The sequence below is a fragment of the Ailuropoda melanoleuca genome, chromosome 15, assembly GCF_002007445.2.
Source record: "Ailuropoda melanoleuca isolate Jingjing chromosome 15, ASM200744v2, whole genome shotgun sequence".
NCBI classification, from domain to species: Eukaryota; Metazoa; Chordata; class Mammalia; order Carnivora; family Ursidae; genus Ailuropoda; species Ailuropoda melanoleuca.
Genome location: NC_048232.1, coordinates 6,302,300 through 6,322,762, shown reverse-complemented (window position 1 = coordinate 6,322,762; position 20,463 = coordinate 6,302,300). Strand labels below are relative to the sequence as shown.

The 20,463-nt window shown below is 43.6% G+C and overlaps 1 protein-coding gene across 1 annotated transcript in view; it reads left to right on the top strand.

Moving 5' to 3' along the window:
* SFMBT2 (Scm like with four mbt domains 2) overlaps positions 1 to 20,463 on the top strand; it is a 234,767-nt gene that overhangs the window by 149,243 nt on the left and 65,061 nt on the right. Inside the window, exons 10-11 of the mRNA XM_019808390.2 lie at positions 7,186 to 7,268; positions 13,706 to 13,832. Coding sequence (XP_019663949.2) covers positions 7,186 to 7,268; positions 13,706 to 13,832 — 210 coding nt within the window. The remainder of the gene's footprint in view (positions 1 to 7,185; positions 7,269 to 13,705; positions 13,833 to 20,463) is intronic.

Sequence of the window (20,463 nt, the reverse complement as noted above, 5' to 3'; positions counted from 1 at the left end):
CTGGTCCTGTTGTCACAGTCTAGGCATCTGACGGGGACTGGGCGTTTTATGACAGTCTCAGTCCCCGCTGCTCTGCTCTCTTGAGCCCATGGCTGTTTCCCACCCCGCGTGAGCTCCGGGCGTTCGCTGGACTGGGTGGCTCTGCCGTTGTGGCCCTCATGGATTTTTGGCATCTGGAGATTTTCTTCTCTTTTGAGCATGGCTCTGTAATTATTTTATTATTGCTGTATTTCGTTTGGCATCTGTGAGGGCCCATCTTGTTACTGGATTTGGAAGCTTATTCTCATTTCCAGCTTTCTGATTGATTCTTGAACAACAATTCGCTTTTGATTGAGAAGAGTTGGGGGAGTAAAACCGTTTGGGTCATTTTTTTTATATCTGAAAATATTTCCGATGGTTGGATATGACATCTCTCTTGTTCACTTATTCCTCAGTTTCGTTCTCAGGATTTTTACCATGGCTTTGCTGTTGGCGGCTGATACCTACATGATGTTAGAGCCCATATCCTGGGGACATGTCCACATCTCCTGACGTTATGTTTATGATTCAGATTAATATTTTGGGCATGCCCCCAGACAGAGAAGTGTATTAAGTGCCATATTGTCACCTATGTGTATTAAATATGTTTCAGCATTGGTTTTTATTCTAGAAGATTAGGACGTTGGAATGGCTGGGGTTTGTAACTAACTTGACTTATTTGTTTCCATCCTTTTTCCTTATTTTCCATGGTTCTTTTTCCCCTGCATTATTCCATGAATAAAGACAGGAGAATTCAGTTGGGAACGAATGTATAAATTTTAAAGATCTGCATCAGGGAGGACTTTACCGAATGTCATCTGAGGAAATGAGGGAGCTGGCAGACTTGGAGGGGGTGCGTGTAGCTGTTTAGCAAACAGCATGGGTGAAAAGAAGGACTTTAGTCAGTTATGAGTGTCTTTGCCTTCTTGCTTGTGAGCCTGTATGCAGACTCATGCATGAGTTTAATTGAGGGATTGTTGGGAAGCTTGCCAGGGTAGACAGACTGGATCCCGGCGCTGCGTCTGCCCTGACGTCTGTGGTCTTGCTTCCTCACCTGTGTGGTGTGGACACTCATCCCACGGCTCCACCTCAGCACTGTGAACATGTTCAGAGGTGGACGTCTCCCTGTGGGGCTGCGTGTTCCTCGGTCAGTGTGGTGGGCGTCTTCCGAGCTTTCTGTCCAAGTTCTCCATGTCTCCCTCTGTCCTGGAGTCACAGTTTGCACACGGTGCGTGTATCGTCCTCAGTACCTGCTGGATCCTCATCTTACCCTCAACGACCCAGAGGCCAGCAGCCTGGAGACTCACAGGGAAAAGTGACTGAATTAAATGCATTTTCTTGTTTGAGAAAGTGTTTCAACTTTTTAGGATTTTGTTAGTTTTGTTAAAGATTTTCTTTTAAACATTTTATTTATTTGAGAGAGAGAGAGGGAGGAGAGAGAGAGAGGGAGGGAGAGCACAAGCAGGGGGAGCAGCAGGCAGAGGGAGAAGCAGGTTCCTGCTGAGCAGGGAGCCCAATGCAGGGCGATCCCAGGACTCTAAGATCATGACCTGAGCTGAAGGCAGATGCTTAACCAACTGAGCCACCCAGGTGCCCCTTAGAGATTTTTTTTTTATTTATAGATTTAATAACACATTCATTCTTTAAAAATTTTGAGAAGGAGAGAAGCTTCCTATCCTAAACAACTCTTGGTGTATATTCTTCCAGATTTCTATATCCCAGAATATGTAACTTTGTGTATTGATTTAATTATTTTATACACACTAATTTGGTACTTACATGCCAACATGTCTGCTACTTTAAATGACTGGAAAGTTCCATGATCTGCAGGTAAATAAATGATGTAAACACGTCCCTGTTGTTTTTGTGTATTGTTCTCGTCTGCTTTGATGCATAAAATGTTTGCACAGCATCCTATTATTTCTGTAGGATGCTCCATAGTGGAATTACTGCTCTGTTCTCACCCCAGCTCACTCTGCCCAGCCCTGCAGTCCCCCTTTGCTGTTTCTAGAACATTCCAGACATGCTCCTGGAATTTTCCAGTTGTTGGCCCCTCCCCCTGGCCTGCCCTTGCCCCAGATGGCTACAAGCCTGCCTTCCTCAGTTCCTTGGACTTTCAGCTTTTCCTCAAGACTTTTCATCCCTCCCACTGTCCCTTCGCTGCTTCTCTCTGTAATGCTGTGATCATTTGACTTTTTATATTTATGCATTAGGTGTTGCCTCTCACTGAAATGTAGGGTTGCCTGGGTAAAGGTTTTTGTCGGGTTTTGTTCACTTTTGCGTGCCTAGTACTAGAACCGTGCTTGGCACGGAGCATGCATTAATAAGTGCTTTTAAATAACTGAATATGTGAAGGAGCAAAGGGCTAGAGTGGAGAGTAGACGCCTTCTTAAAGATTTTGAAACATTGCCCAATTGGCATCGGCGGTGGTTTTTTGAGTTATATGCCAACCAGAAATGCATAAAAGCACCTGTTTCCCCACCGTCTTTGCAGTGGTGGATTCTTATTATTGTCTTTCATTTTGCCAGTCAGGTAGATGGGAAAGATAATATTTTTTTGCTAGTGTTATTTTAGAAGATTGTACAGTTTTTTTCATACTCACTCAGCATAGAAGAGCAGCTCTTACTCTGTGTGTCTCTTTTATTACAGAAGGATATATTTTGTAAGTCCTTCCCCTTCCGTCCATCCTACTATGATTGTCTTAGGATTGTCATGGTTCACTTCCTGGTGCAAAGGGCATGAGACTACCATGATTATCTGGGGGGGGGGTTGTCATGATTCGCCTCTTGGTGCAAAGGTCAGGAAGACCACCGTGATTATATGGGGGTTTCATGATTCACTTTCTGGTGCGGAGGAGAGTCCTAATTTCCTGTAGGAACTGGATAACATTAAGATTCTGTTAGCAAACGACAAGCTGGAGGTTGGCTCTCGGGAGGTGGTCATGGTGTATCCCCTATGCTGAATTAGCTCTTGATTGATCGACTAGTACCTTATCTTTTAAAATGGAGCAATGGTGCTACACTTTCAAGTAGTTTTTATTGAAATAATTTATGATCATTATTGAAAACTTGGAAAATACAAAGAGATAGAAGAAAAAAATAACCACGAGTCCCACCATCCAGATAACTATGTTGATATTTACCATTACTAAGTTTTCCTTACATTTCCTCTGATCTTTTTCTTTGCATACTTTTATATAAATTTGATAATTCTGCACATGCTTGAGCCAGGCAGTCTTCCCATCTAAACCTATAGCAATAATGTTTTCATATTTTTTTTAACAAACTATGTGCAATTTCATGCCTGCATGATTTTCCATGGACCTTGGATGAGTTTCATATCCTCTCTGATTTGGGGATGTAAAGTGGTCCCCTGTCCCCACAATTACTGATAATGCTATTGCATCTTAATGTAGGACACTTTTTCAGTTTTTAGGATTGTTTTGAAATTATTGTGTCAAAGTTCATGAACATTTTTACTGCCAAATTGTTTTCTGAAAGAATTATCCACTTGCACAACCAATAGTAATGTTTGCAAGTGGGGCTGTTTTGTGCCAATTAATTTGTATCACAAGGAAATGGGTCATCGACCTGTTCTCTTTGGGACCTGTAACAGTTGGAACTTCATTCAGAATAAACACTAATAAAAGCTTAAATAACTCCAGTGGCCATGGTTCAACAGTCCCCTGTGGCAGCTTGTTGCAGATTTTAGTAGACCAAGGGGTTTTGATTTCCTTTTATTTTCTTTCCCCCTCTGCTATTTTCCTCCCTCCTGGGTTTAAAACATGTTTTCCTAACTACAGTTAAGCCTCAGTACTTCTTGTTCTGTCTTTGTTGATTAATGAGTATAATTGACCCCTGTTGTCTCTATTATACAAGCCAGAGCAATTTGTTTTTATGTAGCGGTTATATTCTGAGCTGTCACAAAACTTCCTTACAAAGAGCGAGCTCATTATCAGCCTGAAGGAAAAGAATTTTAAGTGATGAAGTGAATAAAGGTCCCTAAGCGAAAGAGAGGAGGAGAAGTCTAGGCTGTTCAAATGTTCAAGGAAATGAAGAGCTCTGGGGGCAAAATCATCCATTGTTGCTTAGGTACCCAGCAAGACTTGGTTATATTTTGAAATTATTAGATTAAAAATGGCTCCCCATAGAGAGAGTCTTGAAGACTGGCTCTAGAAGGATTGACTGTAGGTCTGAGAAACCATAGAGCATGGTATTGGATGGAGTGGGTTGAAGCCCATGGGAAGATCATGGTTATAAACACGATTATAGAAAGCCCAGCTCTGTAGGGGGAGTAGAGGTGACTTCTACGTTGGAAAGTTTTATTTGACCATAAAGAATACCCAGATTTCCATGGTATATCAGAAAATGGCTTGTTATTAATTTATATATATATTTTTTCCTATTTCCCCTCTTCCCCCATGATCTTTTTTTTTTTTTTAAAGATTTTATTTATGTGACAGAGAGAGACACAGCGAGAGGGGGAACATAAGCAGGGGAAGTGGGAGAGGGAGAAGCAGGGTTCCCACTGAGCGGGGAGCCTGATGCGGGGCTGGATCCCAGGACCCTGGGATCATGACCTGAGCCGAAGGCAGACGCTTAACGACTGAGCCACCCAGTGCCCCTCTTCCCCCATGATCTTGAAGAGATTTTTGTCAGCTCACAAAAGTAACCAAGCAGCAGAGGTCCAGGGAAAAGACGTTATAACGGAAAGAGATCTTGGCTTTAGCGAAGTCAGTCTGTCACAACCCTAAACAAATGGGGTCCTTCTGTTGCAAGATGCATCTTGTCTTCAGCTATTCCATGGAGAGCTTTTAGGAAGTATCTTGTTACATAACCTCTCTTTATCTACCATGCCACACTTATCTCATAGGAGAAGAGGAAGGAATTAACCGCAGAAGGAAGGGAAAAAGTCCCAAGTAGCCACAGTAAAATAATGAATAATGGTGGCTCTGAATTATGGAATGCAACAGCTAGAAGTCCTCCCTTTGTTTTGTGAATGAGGGGAATCAGGTGCAAAATATTCCATTTGCTTTCACCTTGTTTCACCCAGTTCCTGGTAGAGCTGGCTCTAAAATCCCAGATGTCCTCCTTTTTTTTTTTTTTTTAAAGATTTTATTTATTTATTCGACAGAGATAGAGACAGCCAGCGAGAGAGAACACAAGCAGGGGGAGTGGGAGAGGAAGAAGCAGGCTCATAGCAGAGGAGCCTGATGTGGGGCTCGATCCCACAACGCCGGGATCACGCCCTGAGCCGAAGGCAGACGCTTAACCGCTGTGCCACCCAGGCGCCCCCCAGATGTCCTCCTTTTATACGTCACGTAGATTCGCAGCAGTTTGAGCTGTCTTTTGGCAAATTCTTCTGTTTTTATGCATTAATGTAAAGATTTGACCCAAAACAGCTCCAGAGAAACCGTTCTCAAAGTGGAGGGTTATATTAATTGTAAAGAAACTTGGATTATCTTATTTAAAACATGTTTTATTTGTAAGTGTTCAGCAAAAAGTTGGTTTGGTCCTTTCCAGAATCTCCTGATGAGGGGGTCCCTTCCAGAAACCTCTACCAGAAATCTCCATCAGGCTCTGGAGAGAGGGGTTGGGGGCAAGGGCAGGTGGAAAAACTTGCAGAATCTCTTTGAAACTCTCTAGAAATCTAGAGTACAGCATCTCAAAACTATAAAACTTTTTGTATCCTTGTTGGAAAGATATGAGTTGATAGCCTTTATAGAATGACAGGCGTGTCTTAGGAAGAAAGAGAGGTCCTTCTGCCACTGATGGTCAGGGGGGATGAGAGGATCAAGGGTCAGGTTCTGGGCCAGAGGACAGGTGCCTTCTTGGTTAACCCCATCCCCATCTTCTGAAAAAACTGGGTAAACTGAGCTTCCTTAATGAAAAGAATACTACCTTGTACTTGGAAGTACAAATAGAGGTCGGAGGCAACTGGTATATTGACTTTCTTCAGTGAAGAATTTCTGAAGTCACTCTGCAGCTGTGGGATTTAGTAACTACAAGTCCCCATGTTAAGTGAATTTGCAGGTGTAGAATTTACGATGATATGGGGAAGAGAAAATGGGGAATTGGCTCAAAAACTTACTTAAGAACTCCTTTGTGGATTTATTTTCCATACACGTAAACTCATCAAGAGAGAACACGCAAGTGAAGGTTACGGTGACATTTTACTCAGTTTCCGTTTATCCCAATTGGTACTATGCTCGTCGCTTTCACTGCTATCCTTTGTTCACGGGAAATGCAAATGACACTCACAGGAAGAGGTGTTTTGCTATCCAGGTTAAACCGTATACCCAATGCTATGCTTATTTTATGATTTGGAACTGTTTTCTCTTCCCATGACCTTCCCAAAACCTTCTCCCATGTCTTGTCATGGTGGTCATGACGGATATACTCTAATTGTGCCCCTCCTGCCACCTGAAATGAATAAAGGAATAAAACCCACTTTGGTAAGATCTGTATTTCATTAAGTTTAGTATGTGGGAATAGCTATTTCTCGAACTCCTCCCTCCATGTCTCCGATGTGCCCCCAGAGCCTCACCCGGAGAGGCCCGTCTTTGCCGATTCTCACTTTCCTTCCTCCTCCGCCGTGCAATCCTAAGGGTTTCGTGCCTTTCCAGGCTTTCTCACGAAAGCCTCAACTCCTTGTTCGCTGTTTGTTCTGCCTTCTGTTAACTCTTTAAAAAACCATCCCCCCGAGGTGGTGTTTTTCAATAAAGTCTCGTGGTTTCCACGAAGATACCGGAAAGCGAGTTGACGTGAACTCAGGATTTACGTGGAGGGAGGTATTCTTGTATTGTTTCTGCAAAATGCATTGTACGGCTGTGTGGTGTATAATAGCCTGTCTCATCTGTTCTCCCCCAGAGCAGATCTACCCCCACCCCCAGCATGTGCTGATGTGGGTGAAGTCCATCCCTCCCCTGGTTTCAGGCCCCACATTACGATCACGATGGTATACCGTATCGGAATTTAGAACTTCACGTTTTCCCACGTGTTCCTCAGAACATCTGACATGCTGTCCGGAACAGGGGAGGACTTTGCCCTTTGGGGCCCTATACTTGGACCTCCTATTATTTTAATGAGCGACACACTCTAAAGCTGTTGATTTGATCTGCGCTTTCGCCTCATGAACGCCGTGTTGTCTGTGTTTCGTCCTGTACAGGTTACTCTGGCCAGGACTTCGACTGGGCCGATTATCACAAGCTGCATGGAACAGAAGAAGCACCTCCCTTCTGCTTCAGAAATGTAAGCAGCTTGCTTCTTGCTACTCCTCTTATCCTCAGTGCCCTTCGCCATACATTTTGGAAGTTGCTTTCTATTCCTGAGCAAGATTAGAGTGCTGCCGTGTACCACAGGATCGTAAAGCTTTTGTAGTTTTGGAAAGCCCTCATTCAGGTTGTGTATCCGGGTGACCCTGGGCCATGGTGACAGATCCACCGCTAATTGTACGGTCGTCCAGATGAGGTCAGCCCTCGCTTACAGAAGGGTCCAGGGTGTTCCTGTTGAGTGCCTCAGCCTCCGGTGAGCCTTTGGCTTCCTCCTCCGAATCTAGTGAGCAGGTAAGGAAAGGGATGAAGGAGAAGCTAGTCTTACTTCTAAACACTGTGGCTGTGGTATAGACACGTTCCTCCATTCACCCTCCGTTGGGGAGAACCAGTCCCTCGGCCGCACCTGCCATGGAGGAGGCTAGGAAACGTGCCGAGTGACTTTTTGCAGCCATGAGTCCATACCTTAGAGATAGGAGGACACGTTTGGGTGGCACCTTGTGCCAACATTACACGCGCACTTGCTGTGTGGAGTGTATTGTTGATAAGCCCATTGAGGAGATGCTCTGCTCTTGAGGCATATTCTCAATATAGGATCATCAACTTCTTTTCCTGGTTACTTCAATAAGGTGCTAGTCCGACCGTTCTCCTTTTTGCTTGCTTTAACCACGTCCTGGTTCAACTAGAGCTGTTGGCATGATGCCACATAAATAGCAATGTGTGCGTCTGTGTGTGTGTTCACACGTGTGTATAAATTATTCATGGAAATTTTACCAACCTTAGGAACTACGAAAAGGTATCTGGATTATTATTTCTGTTTTAAGAATGAGGCGTAAATATATAGCCTAGTGTGTTAAACATGCGTTTAGTTATGAAAGTTAATTCTTTATGCTAAAAAAAAAAAAAAAGACTCAGTCCTCCAATTGGGGACTGCAGATACTACGGCGCAGAGAGCTCCCAAATCAGAGACTTTTTCTGGACATGTGCTCCTAGAGCTGCCGATTCCTTGCCTACCCCCCTATAATTTGTACTGCGGGGCTAACAGCATACGAGAACTGAGAGGCAGAGGGGTTGGCTTCATAGAGAAGCTCAGTAGTGAGCATAAGTCAGAGGCAGAGTGCGAAGAATGTAGGTTGATCAGCAGGCCAGCTTGTACTTACGCATGTGGAAACCCATCAGCGGCCGAGTGGGAAACCAGGGCTCCTGAAATGACCAAAGGGACTCTCTCCTGGCTGACCTGGCATTTGCACAAAGCTGTTTCTTCTGCAGCCTGGAAAGATCTGTGTGGTGAGTTGAGGTGGTAGGACGGGGTTGCTGGGTAGGCATGCCACCATGAGGATAACCGTGGGTCAGCTCCCGGGCCTGATCAAGTCCCAGTGCGTCTCACTAGACTTTTACCATAGTGACATCACTTGTCACAGAGTCCTGGCCTTGTTGCCTTTCACTTAGGGCCATGGAAATACTTACACATCCCCAAACCGCTCTAGAGTTGTGCTTTCTACCTGACAAAAGAAATATTCCTTCCCTGCCTCTCCAGCCTTGGGAGGGAGGAAAATCCTGATGTGTCCCCTAGTTTTGTGGGTAGGGAGTTGTTTCTTCTGTGACAACACAGCTCCACTGCAGGTTCTTTCCATCCATCCTCTGCTCCCGTCCTGCCAGTAGCAGGCCATGTGCACTTTAATCGTGGAGCAAGGAGCCACATCCCCAGGTGGCCTCTGAGCTTTCGGGATTTTGCTACCAAGATGAAATCTCTTTTAATGACTATGCTGGCGTATTCATTAGGAATGCACTTGTTACAAATATGCCCGCTTTGTTTCGGGCCCTCCGTTTATTTAATCGACAGGATTGTTATCTGCCTGTTGGCATATGCATTGCATTGCATTACTGGTACTTTGCTGAATTTTGTTAGCTTGCCACAAGTGCTCTTTAATGGAATGCTTATTACGAATTCATTTTTTAATCACACATCCTGTGTGTACTAGCGGAGAGGTGGTGTGGAAGTGGATTTCCCTGGGGATGTTTAACAATCAGAGGCAGTGCCGAAATGGATTGACACCGCCAAATGCTTAGTAAAATAAACTCACAGGTAACAGTTTTGCTATTGATCTTTATAAATTACCCTCAAGCAGTGAGTTGAAACGAAAATAGGTTATGCGGTTGTAGCTTTCCCTTATTAAGTAGGATAAAATGCATTTTAACTTACTTAGAGGCTTTTCAGGCAGCCTATCGAGTCATATTATCAAAAAGAAGCTCAATACATAATATGCGTGGATGAGGCAGGATGACTTGCAGAAAAATAGCCCACCTAGAATTTCTGTGTTTCGTATTTCCAAAGTAACATAAAGGAAAACGCAAATTGCTTTCTCAAAATATGCTGGATAATTCTGTTCTGGTTACATAAAGATATAATTGCATTTGCAACTTAACCTGTATAAAAAAGAGGTGTGAATGTGAATAGCCTTGGTTTCCTCCCACGGGTCATGTAAGGATGTAATCTTTGTTACTTACAGGAACCTGTCAAAATAGATATATACAGTATTGTAATGTCTGATTGAAATTTATAGTAGTGGGTGATTTTGGAAATTTTATTTTTATTTAAAAATAATGCTAGGGGTGCCTGGGTGGCACAGCGGTTAAGCGTCTGCCTTCGGCTCAGGGCGTGATCCCGGCGTTATGGGATCGAGCCCCACATCAGGCTCCTCTGCTCTGAGCCTACTTCTTCCTCTCCCACTCCCCCTGCTTGTGTTCCCTCTCTCGCTGGCTGTCTCTATCTCTGTCAAATAAATAAATAAAATCTTTAAAAAATAAAAATAAATAAAAATAATGCTAGGAGGGAGTTTTATTTTCAGTATTGGCTGAGCTCATGCGAATTGACCCTCTGGCAAATAGCAACTCTAGAATCTGGACAGGATACCAAAACAACTACTTTGGGTATGTGGAGAATGAACAGAAGCGAGCAGACCTGGAGGGGAGCAGGTGCTTGGAAGGAATATTATGGAGTGATTGTGTGACCAGTAATATAAAAACCAGTAATATAAAACCAGTAATATAAAACCAGTAATATAAAACCAGTAATATAAAACCAGTAATATAAACCAGTAATATAAAACCAGTAATATAAACCAGTAATATAAAAACCAGTAATATAACCAGTAATATAAAAATCACAGTCTTTCTGGCCTGATGAACCAGACAAGAGAATTTGAGCAACCACAACTGTTGGAAAGTGAGAGAAGTCTCAGGGAAGAGCCAGGAGAGGGAACCACAGATGCTATGTACAAACTTTGCTTAAATCTTTGACCCACAGATTGTGTATTTTCCAGGCAACCTCCAGGCAGCCTAGTTAAGGACGAAAGACTGAGCTGAGGTTTGAGCTCCTTCTCAGGAGATGGAGTGTGTAGTTTGAGTCCAAACAAGTTAATTGCTTGCTAAAACAGAAAATCAACACTCTCGGGAAGAACATAACACAATCCAGAGTCTCTACCACATAACATTGAAAACATCCAGATTTCAGAGTTGCTTAGCACATGAAGAAATAGGAAAATTCTCAGTAGAAAAGGTAATCAACAGAGACCAAGCCCAACGTGACCCAGATGTCGGAGTTGGCAGACACGTATTTTAAAGCTCCCATTAAAACTAAGCTCGGTGCGAAGCAGTGATTCCCAAAGGGTGGTCCTTAGGCCAGCAGCTCCAGCATCACCTGGGAACTTGTTGGGAATACANAAATCAACACTCTCGGGAAGAACATAACACAATCCAGAGTCTCTACCACATAACATTGAAAACATCCAGATTTCAGAGTTGCTTAGCACATGAAGAAATAGGAAAATTCTCAGTAGAAAAGGTAATCAACAGAGACCAAGCCCAACGTGACCCAGATGTCGGAGTTGGCAGACACGTATTTTAAAGCTCCCATTAAAACTAAGCTCGGTGCGAAGCAGTGATTCCCAAAGGGTGGTCCTTAGGCCAGCAGCTCCAGCATCACCTGGGAACTTGTTGGGAATACAAATTCTGTGGCCTTACCTCAAATCAAATGAATCACAAACTTTTAGGTAAGGCCCAGCAGTCTATTTTTAAAAGGTTCTCCAGGTAATTCAGATGTACCCTAACGTTTGAGAAGGAAAATATGAATGCGAAGGTAGTTAAGTGTCAGAAGAGAAGTAGAAAGTGTAAAAAAGAGAAATTCTAGGACTGAAAAATACAATACCTAAAATAAGCAAATTCGTCAGAAGGGCTTCCTAGCAGAATGGAGGTGACGGGAAAGAGTTCATGATTTTGAGGATAGACATGATCCCATTTGAAGAACCGAGAGAAAAAGAGGATTGGTTGTGGGGAATAAGAATAGGATCTCAGGGACCTGAGGGACAATATCACATGTAATTGGACACCCAGAAGAAATGGCCACAGAGACAGAAGAAAAAATACATGAAGAAACAATGGCCAGAAGTTCCCAAAGTAGCTGAAAATACTAAATGTACAAATTCAGGAATCTCTGTGGGCCCCAAGTAGCATAAATATGAAGAAACCCAGCATTGTCAAATTGCTGATAACCAGACATAAAGGGAAAAATCTTGAAAGCATCCAGAGAAAAAATGGTAGATCCCAAATAGAGGAACGACAACTTGAATGACTGCGAACTTTGCATCAGAGACAAGGGGCACTAGAAGACAGCGAACCAATGTGTGTGGAGTACTGAAAAAAATTTTAAAGCACCAAAGCTAATGCTTCCTGAATGAAGAGAGAAAGACACTTCACCAAGGAAGATAGACAAATGACAAATGTGTGAAAAAATGTTCGACATTGTTAGGAATATGGAAAATGCAAGTTGAAGCCACAATTAGCGAGCACTGGACACCTATTGGAATGGTTAAAATTGGAAAACGTGCCAATACCAATTGCTGGCGAGAATGTTTAGCTACTGGAATGCCGAAAGCTGCTGATGGGAATGCAACATGATATATGGAATCTAATTTGGTGGTTTCGTAGGAAGTTAAACATACATTTACCATGCAGTCCAGCTGTTCCACTTCTGGAGAAATGAAAGCTGCATTATAGGCTGCATTGTAGTCCCCCAAATGCATGCAGTGGAAGTCCTAACCCGTAGTACCTCCCAATGTGACTGTATTTGGAGGTAGAGTTTTCCAAGAGATAGTTAAGATAACATGAGGCCATATGGGGGAGACTTAATCCAGTATGACTGGTGTCCATAGGAGAAGTGGTAATTACGACACAGACTGCATACATGGAGGAAAGACTGGAGACAGAGAAGGCGGCTGTCCCCTATCCAAGGTGAGCGTCCTCAGAAGAAACCAGCCCTACTGACACCTTGGTCTCAGACTTCTGGCCTCTGGAACCGCGAGACAAATTTTTATTGTTAAAGCCACCCAGCGTGTGGTATTTTGTTATTGGATTCCAAGCAGACTAACATACTCTGTTCACACAAAAACTTGGGGTTAAATGTTTATAGCGGCTTTATTCACAATCACCAGAAATTGGAAACAGCTTGAATGTCCTTCAACTGGTAAATGGATGGACTGTGGCACATCTATAGAAACTACTTAGCAGTAAAACAGAATGAACTACCTGTTTGTGCAGTAGCATGGATGAATCCCAAATGCATTTTGCTTCAGTGGAAGAAGCAAGACTGCACTGTCTGGGAGGGATTGATCACCAAAGGGCCAGTGCAAAGGCGTTTTGGAGGTGAAGGGACTGCTCTGCATGCTTATTGAGGTTTTGGCCCCATGACTATATGCGTTTATCTAACAGCCAACCTTTAGGGAACAGGGCACCAGAAAGAGTGAATGTTCCCATGTGTAAATTTTTAAAAAGTGAATTTAGAAATTAAATAAAAGACAAAAGCCACAAACGTAAAATAAAGACAATTTTAGATAAAACTATGGGAATTTGCCACCAGCAGACCTGCACTATACACAGCGCTAAAGAATGTTCTTCAGGCTGAAGGAAATGATGACAGATGGAGACTTAGGCCATCTCCTCACTGCCACGCATATGCCCAGGCGTGATGTGAGTGAGGAATACAGGGAAGGAAGAAGAAATGATGTGCACCGCAGTGACTGCATAGAAGTGAGGACGCATACGGGACTGGGAAGAGAACGTAGTCACCCTTTCCTTCAACAGATATTAGAAGGCACCTGCTGTGCGCCAACAGAGCTCTAATTCTGGGATGCAAATGAGGTCATGGTTCTTTAAACGAACGGCGGGAAAGCCGGTTTGTCCGACGGATGGGCTCTGTGTGCGCGTGCGCGTGCTTGCGCGTGCGTCCTCGTATGCACATGCGCGGGCCGTGGTGCGCATGCGCGGGCCGTGGTGCGCCTCCCCTCTTCGCCAGCGGGTCGCTCTCTTGCTGCCTGTGCTGCGGTCTTCGCTGGCTCAGTGTCCGTTCTCTCTCTCTTTCAGACATCATTCAGTCGGGGTTTCACAAAGAACATGAAGCTCGAAGCCGTCAACCCCAGGAATCCAGGCGAGCTCTGCGTGGCCTCTGTTGTCAGTGTGAAGGGGAGGCTGATGTGGCTTCACCTGGAAGGTACGCTGGCTTCCAGCCGTCCTGGAGAGCTTAGGGTCCATCCGGAAGTGGCAGGGTGCACGTGGTACTTCTCCGAAGTACCCCCTGCCGCTTTCCTTCCATTTAAACAGATCTTAAATTATTCAGTGTTCTTGAATAAGTGAAACTAATCAGGTAGAAATTTGTTCAGAGGCTCTCATCTTAACTAATAATTTCATGAAATGAGATACTGGTGTGATAATTATGTTTGGAACACGGTGGTCTTTTTACATCTATGATTATAAAAGCTAATGTCACAATTAAATTAATATGAGTCACTGAAACTGGTATTTGAGGTCTTGGTTATTATGAGGATACAATTATATATTTGCATTTTAATGTGACTAATACCCTTTACTTTGGTTTTTTCCATAGATGTTTAATTTTACCTTGAAATAGTCACTGGAGATGATTTTCTCCCCAAATATATAATTCACAAGATTTGTTTGTTTACTGATGTTTAAACTGTTCTTTATAGCTACTTTTTTTTTAATGATTATGCAGATAATTCAGAGAGCATTATACTTTCTAAGCAGAACCATGATCAGATTTTCGATTGAGATGGAACACTGTATTTTTTATATATTTTCAGTGAGAAGGAATTAAGTCTGATCTGTAGGATTTTCCCATTTTTTCCATGATCTAAATTTTGGGGGTTTGTTTGTTAGTTTTTTATTTTCATGACATTCATTAATTATTTTAAATATACATGAAAAAACAAGACTAGTTACGAATAATAAAGTTAGCTCTCTTGGCCCATATTTTAGCCATCATGGCATGCTTGCTCCTACCACCATTGGAATGGAAATTTGCAAGGTCATAGAAGTGGTGCTGATCTCGTCATCCTGTCTCATTAGTAAGCAAGTCTAAGAAGCTTCGGAAATTCTGAGGCTGGTGACCTTGACCTCATAAATATTGTAGTCCAAGTGAGTGGGAAGGATGGAGAACAGGGATTGTAGGTGAGCATTATCTGTGTCATTAAGTCCTAGAAAAATAGCTTAAAATGTTACTGTGGTTTAAGATTTCACAATCAACGTGAAATAAAAGGAAATTCTCAAAAAGTTAATTGCTTGGGGAATTTTCAAGTAAAATGGCCTCTAGCGGGAATTAGCCAAAAGAGTAGACATAGGCATGATGGTGATATTTCTGCAGCCACGGGAATAGAACATGACCTTATTTTCACTGCTACATGTGAAGGTGAGTCAGGTGCACTTGGAAAAAATAAAATTCCTCCTGTGATTTCAAATTCCTACATTAAACCTGCTGCCTAATGCTGTGCTAAGCCATACTGTGAGGTCAGGGTCTTGCTTGGCATTATTAATTTGAAAACAAAAATGGTAGAGTTCAAAGCCCATGTTTCATCATTATGATTTAGCACATTACCATTAAAGTTCTTCGGCAGTCGTTATTTATTTAAGCAGTTTATACTTCCAGAGTGCTTTACAGCTGTTAATTACCTAACACAGACAACAGCAAGAGAGTCCTGATTTTTATAGATGGAGAAACGAAGCTAGCTAAGCCGTGAAGATAGGCCTTGGGTCAGTTTCCTTGTGCTTGACATCTTCGTTGGTTAATTCATCAGACCCCACAGCTTCCCAATTCTTAAAAAGAATGAGGAGCAGCAATATTTAGCATATATTTAACATTTTTGACAGCCTTTGCTCCTTGGATATAAATTTTTCTGGTTTTCTTTGGATATAAATTTCTGTTTTTATAGCAAAGAAACGTAAGGTAGCTCACATTAACTCTTAATTCTCCAGAGTGCTTTCTTACCCTGTAGCAGTGAACTCAGCATTAGGGAGCAGATCAGAAAATAGATTGTCCATTTTTTTCCAGACCTTACACACTTAAAAAAAAATTATTAACAGTTTGTAGCATATTATCTACCTGAAATCCATGGTCAAAGTCATGTGTTTGATCAAAAAAGTAAAGTCCCATTTTGTCTCTTTGTTCTTGTTTGAATTTTGGGGTTTGTGGGTTTTGTTCTGTTTGGGACCCTCCTGAACATTACTTTTAAAGTCACAATGAGCCTAGTGGCACTAATTTCTCATTGTTTCACAGTTTTGTGTATATAGTGTTTTCTGTCCTCAGTCCTGGGAATAAATGCTAGAGATTGGCCATGGTCACTTTGTGGCTGTTAAATCATTTTTATGATGTTGGTGATTCTGATTATAGACCCATTTGTTTACTTGACACTGTAAATGCAGAAAGTACTTCATAACAATTTATTAGTTATTTTTATGCATTAAATTGATCTGAAGTATTTCCAACACATGGCCAATTGACCACTTTGAGGTAATTAAAATGATCATTTTTAATCTAGTTGACTTCTCTTGAAGTCAGTTCTTTAAGTATCTATGAAAGAGCTAATATCGAAGAGTGGGCAATGAATGAAATATATGAGATTGAGGTGGTATTATTTCAGATGCGTATTTGAAAAGAAATGCAAGCTCTCACAGATCACTGATGGTTAGCAAGCATTTTATGATGATGGGGTTTTTGTGTTTTCTCTCCTGTGTTAATACTCTGCTCGAGGTGGTTATAGCTACAATTATAGGCATTAGCCGTGTAGTATGAGTTGCTCTCAGTGGTAATGCCTCCAGCATGACAGCCGTGCATCCCCACATGCCACGTCACTTTACGTGCCTTCCAGATCATTGTCTCCTGGGATAGGGTGTGGGTGTTCCACCGATCCTCCATTCCCCTCCACCTGTCCTCACGGCGCCCCCGCTCCCTTCCACCCATCCTCATGGTGCTTCTGCTCCCTTCCTAAGAGGGCTTAGACCTTTGCCTTCCTTGGCTTCTCTTATCTCCGTTATTATTAATGTTTTCCTCCTGTTCAGAAGAGATGGGATAAGCTCCATATTCATGAATGTATTGCTTTTAGTCTTTTGGCTGAGGCAGAAATTCCTTTTACGCCATTTATGCCTTTTATGTGACCAGGAGGCTTCATTTCTGGAAAGTTATTTAACTGTTTTAGGTGATGCCACTACAGAAATTTTTGAAGAGAGCTATGGAAGGGGACACCAAAACCCGGTTTTGCCATTGGGAGTCTGTTACACGTGAAAACGGGCAGGGGACTCTCAGCTGGTGCTCTTGTGATTAGAGTGTAGGGAGGGAATGATGCCCTATAGGAGTTCTTACCCACTGCTTTCGGTTCCGTTTGTAATAAAAATAAACATGCAGAGGACCAAAAAACAAAAACGACCCAGAATCCTCAGGTCTGCGGAGAAGTATCAAAATCTTTTTTTTTTTTAAGATTTATTTATTTATTTATTTGAGAGAGAGAGAAAGACAATGAGCAGGAGGGGCAGAGGAAGAGGGAGAATCTCAAGCAGATACCCTGCCGAGCGGAGAGCCGTTGTGGGGCTCGATCTCACGACCCTGGGATCAGGGCCTGAACCGAAACCAAGAGTCGGCTGCTTAACTGACTGCACCACCCAGGCACCCCGAGAAGTATCAAAATGTTAACAACAGGGAGCTTCAGTCATATCCAAATTAGGTTATTACCAGCGTCTCCTGATCTTTATTTTTTGCTGCCCTCTGAAATGAAATCTAGAGAAAATAAAAACTTTCCACACTGAGTCCTGGAGAAACATCGTATGTCAGTGTCAGTCTGTGAGTCTGTGCCGTGTACAGCTTTGGGCAGAAGCTTCCTAGAGTTTAGGAATCCCATCCTATCACTGTGAGCTTCACATCTCACATCGACAAGCACAGAACATTCAGGGCTGCGTGTTGGTGCTCCCCAATTTCCGCTGATGAGAGCTGTCAGGAACAGCCTGCAGACCCTCGAAGTCTGAGCCTCATGTAGAATTTCAGCAGAGGTATTTAAACACAAAAGGCAGCGACAGTTCAAGGACGGGTGCGAGTTCTCCTTCTCCCCTCTTGAGAAATGCACGTATTTCGGAATGGTCCAGGGACATTTCCTGATTTATCTGATTTTCTCTTGGCTTCTTGGCTGTGGCAAGGACAGCCTGCCTCTGTTGTTTTCCTGTCCTCCACTTGCTCCAGATATTAGGCCAGAGTCCTGAGCCAGGGCACCCGGGTTGTTAGGAGTGGAAACGGGAAGGTGTAGACCCTTCACATTGGGTGCATGGACTTTCCACATGAGCCTGTTTGCTGCTCTTGTGGTTTCCCTGTCGCCATGCTTCTGACTCTAAGTCTCTCTGCTTTGTGTTTTCTAGAGAGTAAACCCCCAGCTGCCTGCTGGGGGGAGGCATCACCTGGCTGTGCACAATCAGCAAGGGGATTAGTGGTCTAACTGCTTCTTAGGTTAACTTGGGATCAGCCGCCTCTCCTCTATTCCAGCCCAGCCATCCTTTGCCTCTCCAAGGCTCCTAGTCTGTCCGCTCCCTGTCTGCATAGGGCCCAGAGGCTGGACTGGCTTGCTTCTTGCCTTCCTTGGCCTCTCGCTTTGTAGAGATCTGATGAGTGAATGAATGAGATGTGAGCAAATCAATGAATGAATGAGATAATATGCTAAGTAAGGTTAATGAGGTTTCTCGCTTGATTCCCACATGGCAAAATGGATTCTATGAGGCATAGGGATGAGGGCCCAAACCAGGGGGGCATGAAGATGTATTTAATGGAAGGCTTAGGTAGTTCCTGTACCAGATTCCTGGAAAATTCAATCTGTTTTGGACCAAGTGGTCTTACTAGAACTGAGAGTATGTTGAAATTCCTAGAATGGTCCCAGTTCCACAACAGATTTTTGCATTTGTGATGAGACAGGCCCGTTTGAGACTCTGATGAACACTGTGGACATTCAGGAAGATGCAGTTACACACATATACAGTGTTTGATGCAACTTCAGACCATCCATGGACTGTCTCAAAGCAATTCTTGGATGGACCTCCTTGGAATTCATGGACCCTAGATTGGAACCCCTGCGGGAGACATTCTCAGGATATATTAATAGATGTGAGTTCTGTGTTGCCTACTGTGTGGCTTTGAGCCATGGCTGGCTCCTTTGTTTTAAATCAAATTAAATTATAATTTCAGTTCCTCAGCTGTGCAGTCTGCAGCCTGGCGTCCGCTAGTCACGTGAGGCTAGATGCCTCTGTTTTGGACAGCACTGTTCTAGATGCTCTGCTCAAGTGAGAAGTGAGCTCCTTAGGCCTGTCGAGGCTCAGAACTTGGATTTTCTTGGGGTGTGGGGGCAGTAAAATGCAATCTCCTCTGATAAGTAGCTCAATGCCAGGCTGTACATTTCATATATTATCCAGGGGAAATGAGATTTTAGGTTTCAGAGAACTTAGAAAGTAGAGGGAGAGTCTGTCTGCTCCAGGGTCGGCCAAGAAGCACAGTAAGTGTTTCGAGCAGGACAGGATTGTGCCAGGAAACAAGGTGCCTCTATGATCATTGAGAAGGCTCTTCATTTCAAGGGCACGTTGGCCTCTCTAGGGCAGGAAGCTTAAACCACTGGCCTGCCATGGGCTTCAGCTACAAAGTGTGAGGACACAGTGGCACCACTGCAGTGTCTCTAGCGACCCTTGAAGCTTAAGAACAGAAATGGAAGTATCTATCAAGTCCAGCTGCTACACCCTTCAGGGCCTTGCTTGCTGGAGGCAATAACTGAGGAAGATCACCCCTGCCTCATGCTGTCCTCCCATCTCCCACGGGTGGAAAACCACCGGTGCAGCCTGCTTTGTCCCTGGGATCTATTGTGCAGGAGTTTTGTTTTTCAGATCTCCGTGCCCTGTTGGCAGAGAGGAAGGTGGGAATTGGCGCCGAGAGCCTATCAGCCATAAACAGCATTCCCTTTCTCTGCCTCGTCATAAAAGAAAACCTGGTTTTGTGGCAAATAGAACATACAAGATCTTAGATCACATATGACACGATGGAGGCGTTTTCTTTTCATGGAGGTAGCTGGTAAAGCATTTATCACTTTGAAACAAAGTGACGATGCAAGACACACCGTGTTCACTCTGCTCACGTTTGGGCGAGCGTCCGTGCTTCCGTGGGGAGATAGTGCATTTGCTCAGATGACTGCACCCCTACAATTCATGATTACACTCCTGCCTTCCGTCCTCCTCACACTCCTGTTTTGTGTTCCTCTTGCTGCGAAGGTTGATATATATTCTCCATCTCTGGCTTTGGTTGGTTGTTTTTGTTTTTAAAATTATGATGCTTTTTCTACGTAAGGTTTCCCCACAGTCACTGATAATCCCCCTTCAGTAGGTTGTCCCCATCTCTTCTCCTGTTTGCAGCATTTGACCTACGTTGTCCCTTCTTTCAAAGCCTTTCCTCCATCTTTTCTAGAATACTGGGCCAGGCAGGTTTCTCCTCCCCATGGACTCTTGCTTCAATGAGCGTTCTTGGCTTTACTTTGTTCAGCCTCCCTCACATATAGAGGTCAGAGCTCTTCCATGTGCTTTTCTTTGCCTGTGCAATCTCATGTCTCTGTGGCTTTGGGAGCAGTGCTGTGCCGACAGCTCCAGCACTCACAGCAGACCCGCTTCCAGTTTTAGCTACCAGCAATGCATCCCCATGTGGACGCCAGCATCCCCCACCCACACGTCACTGTTGTTACCCTGATGTTTGCTCTGCTCAAGTTTCCCCTCTGACCCACGCGAGAAACCAGGAGACTGTCCAAGCCAGCACATGGCCACTC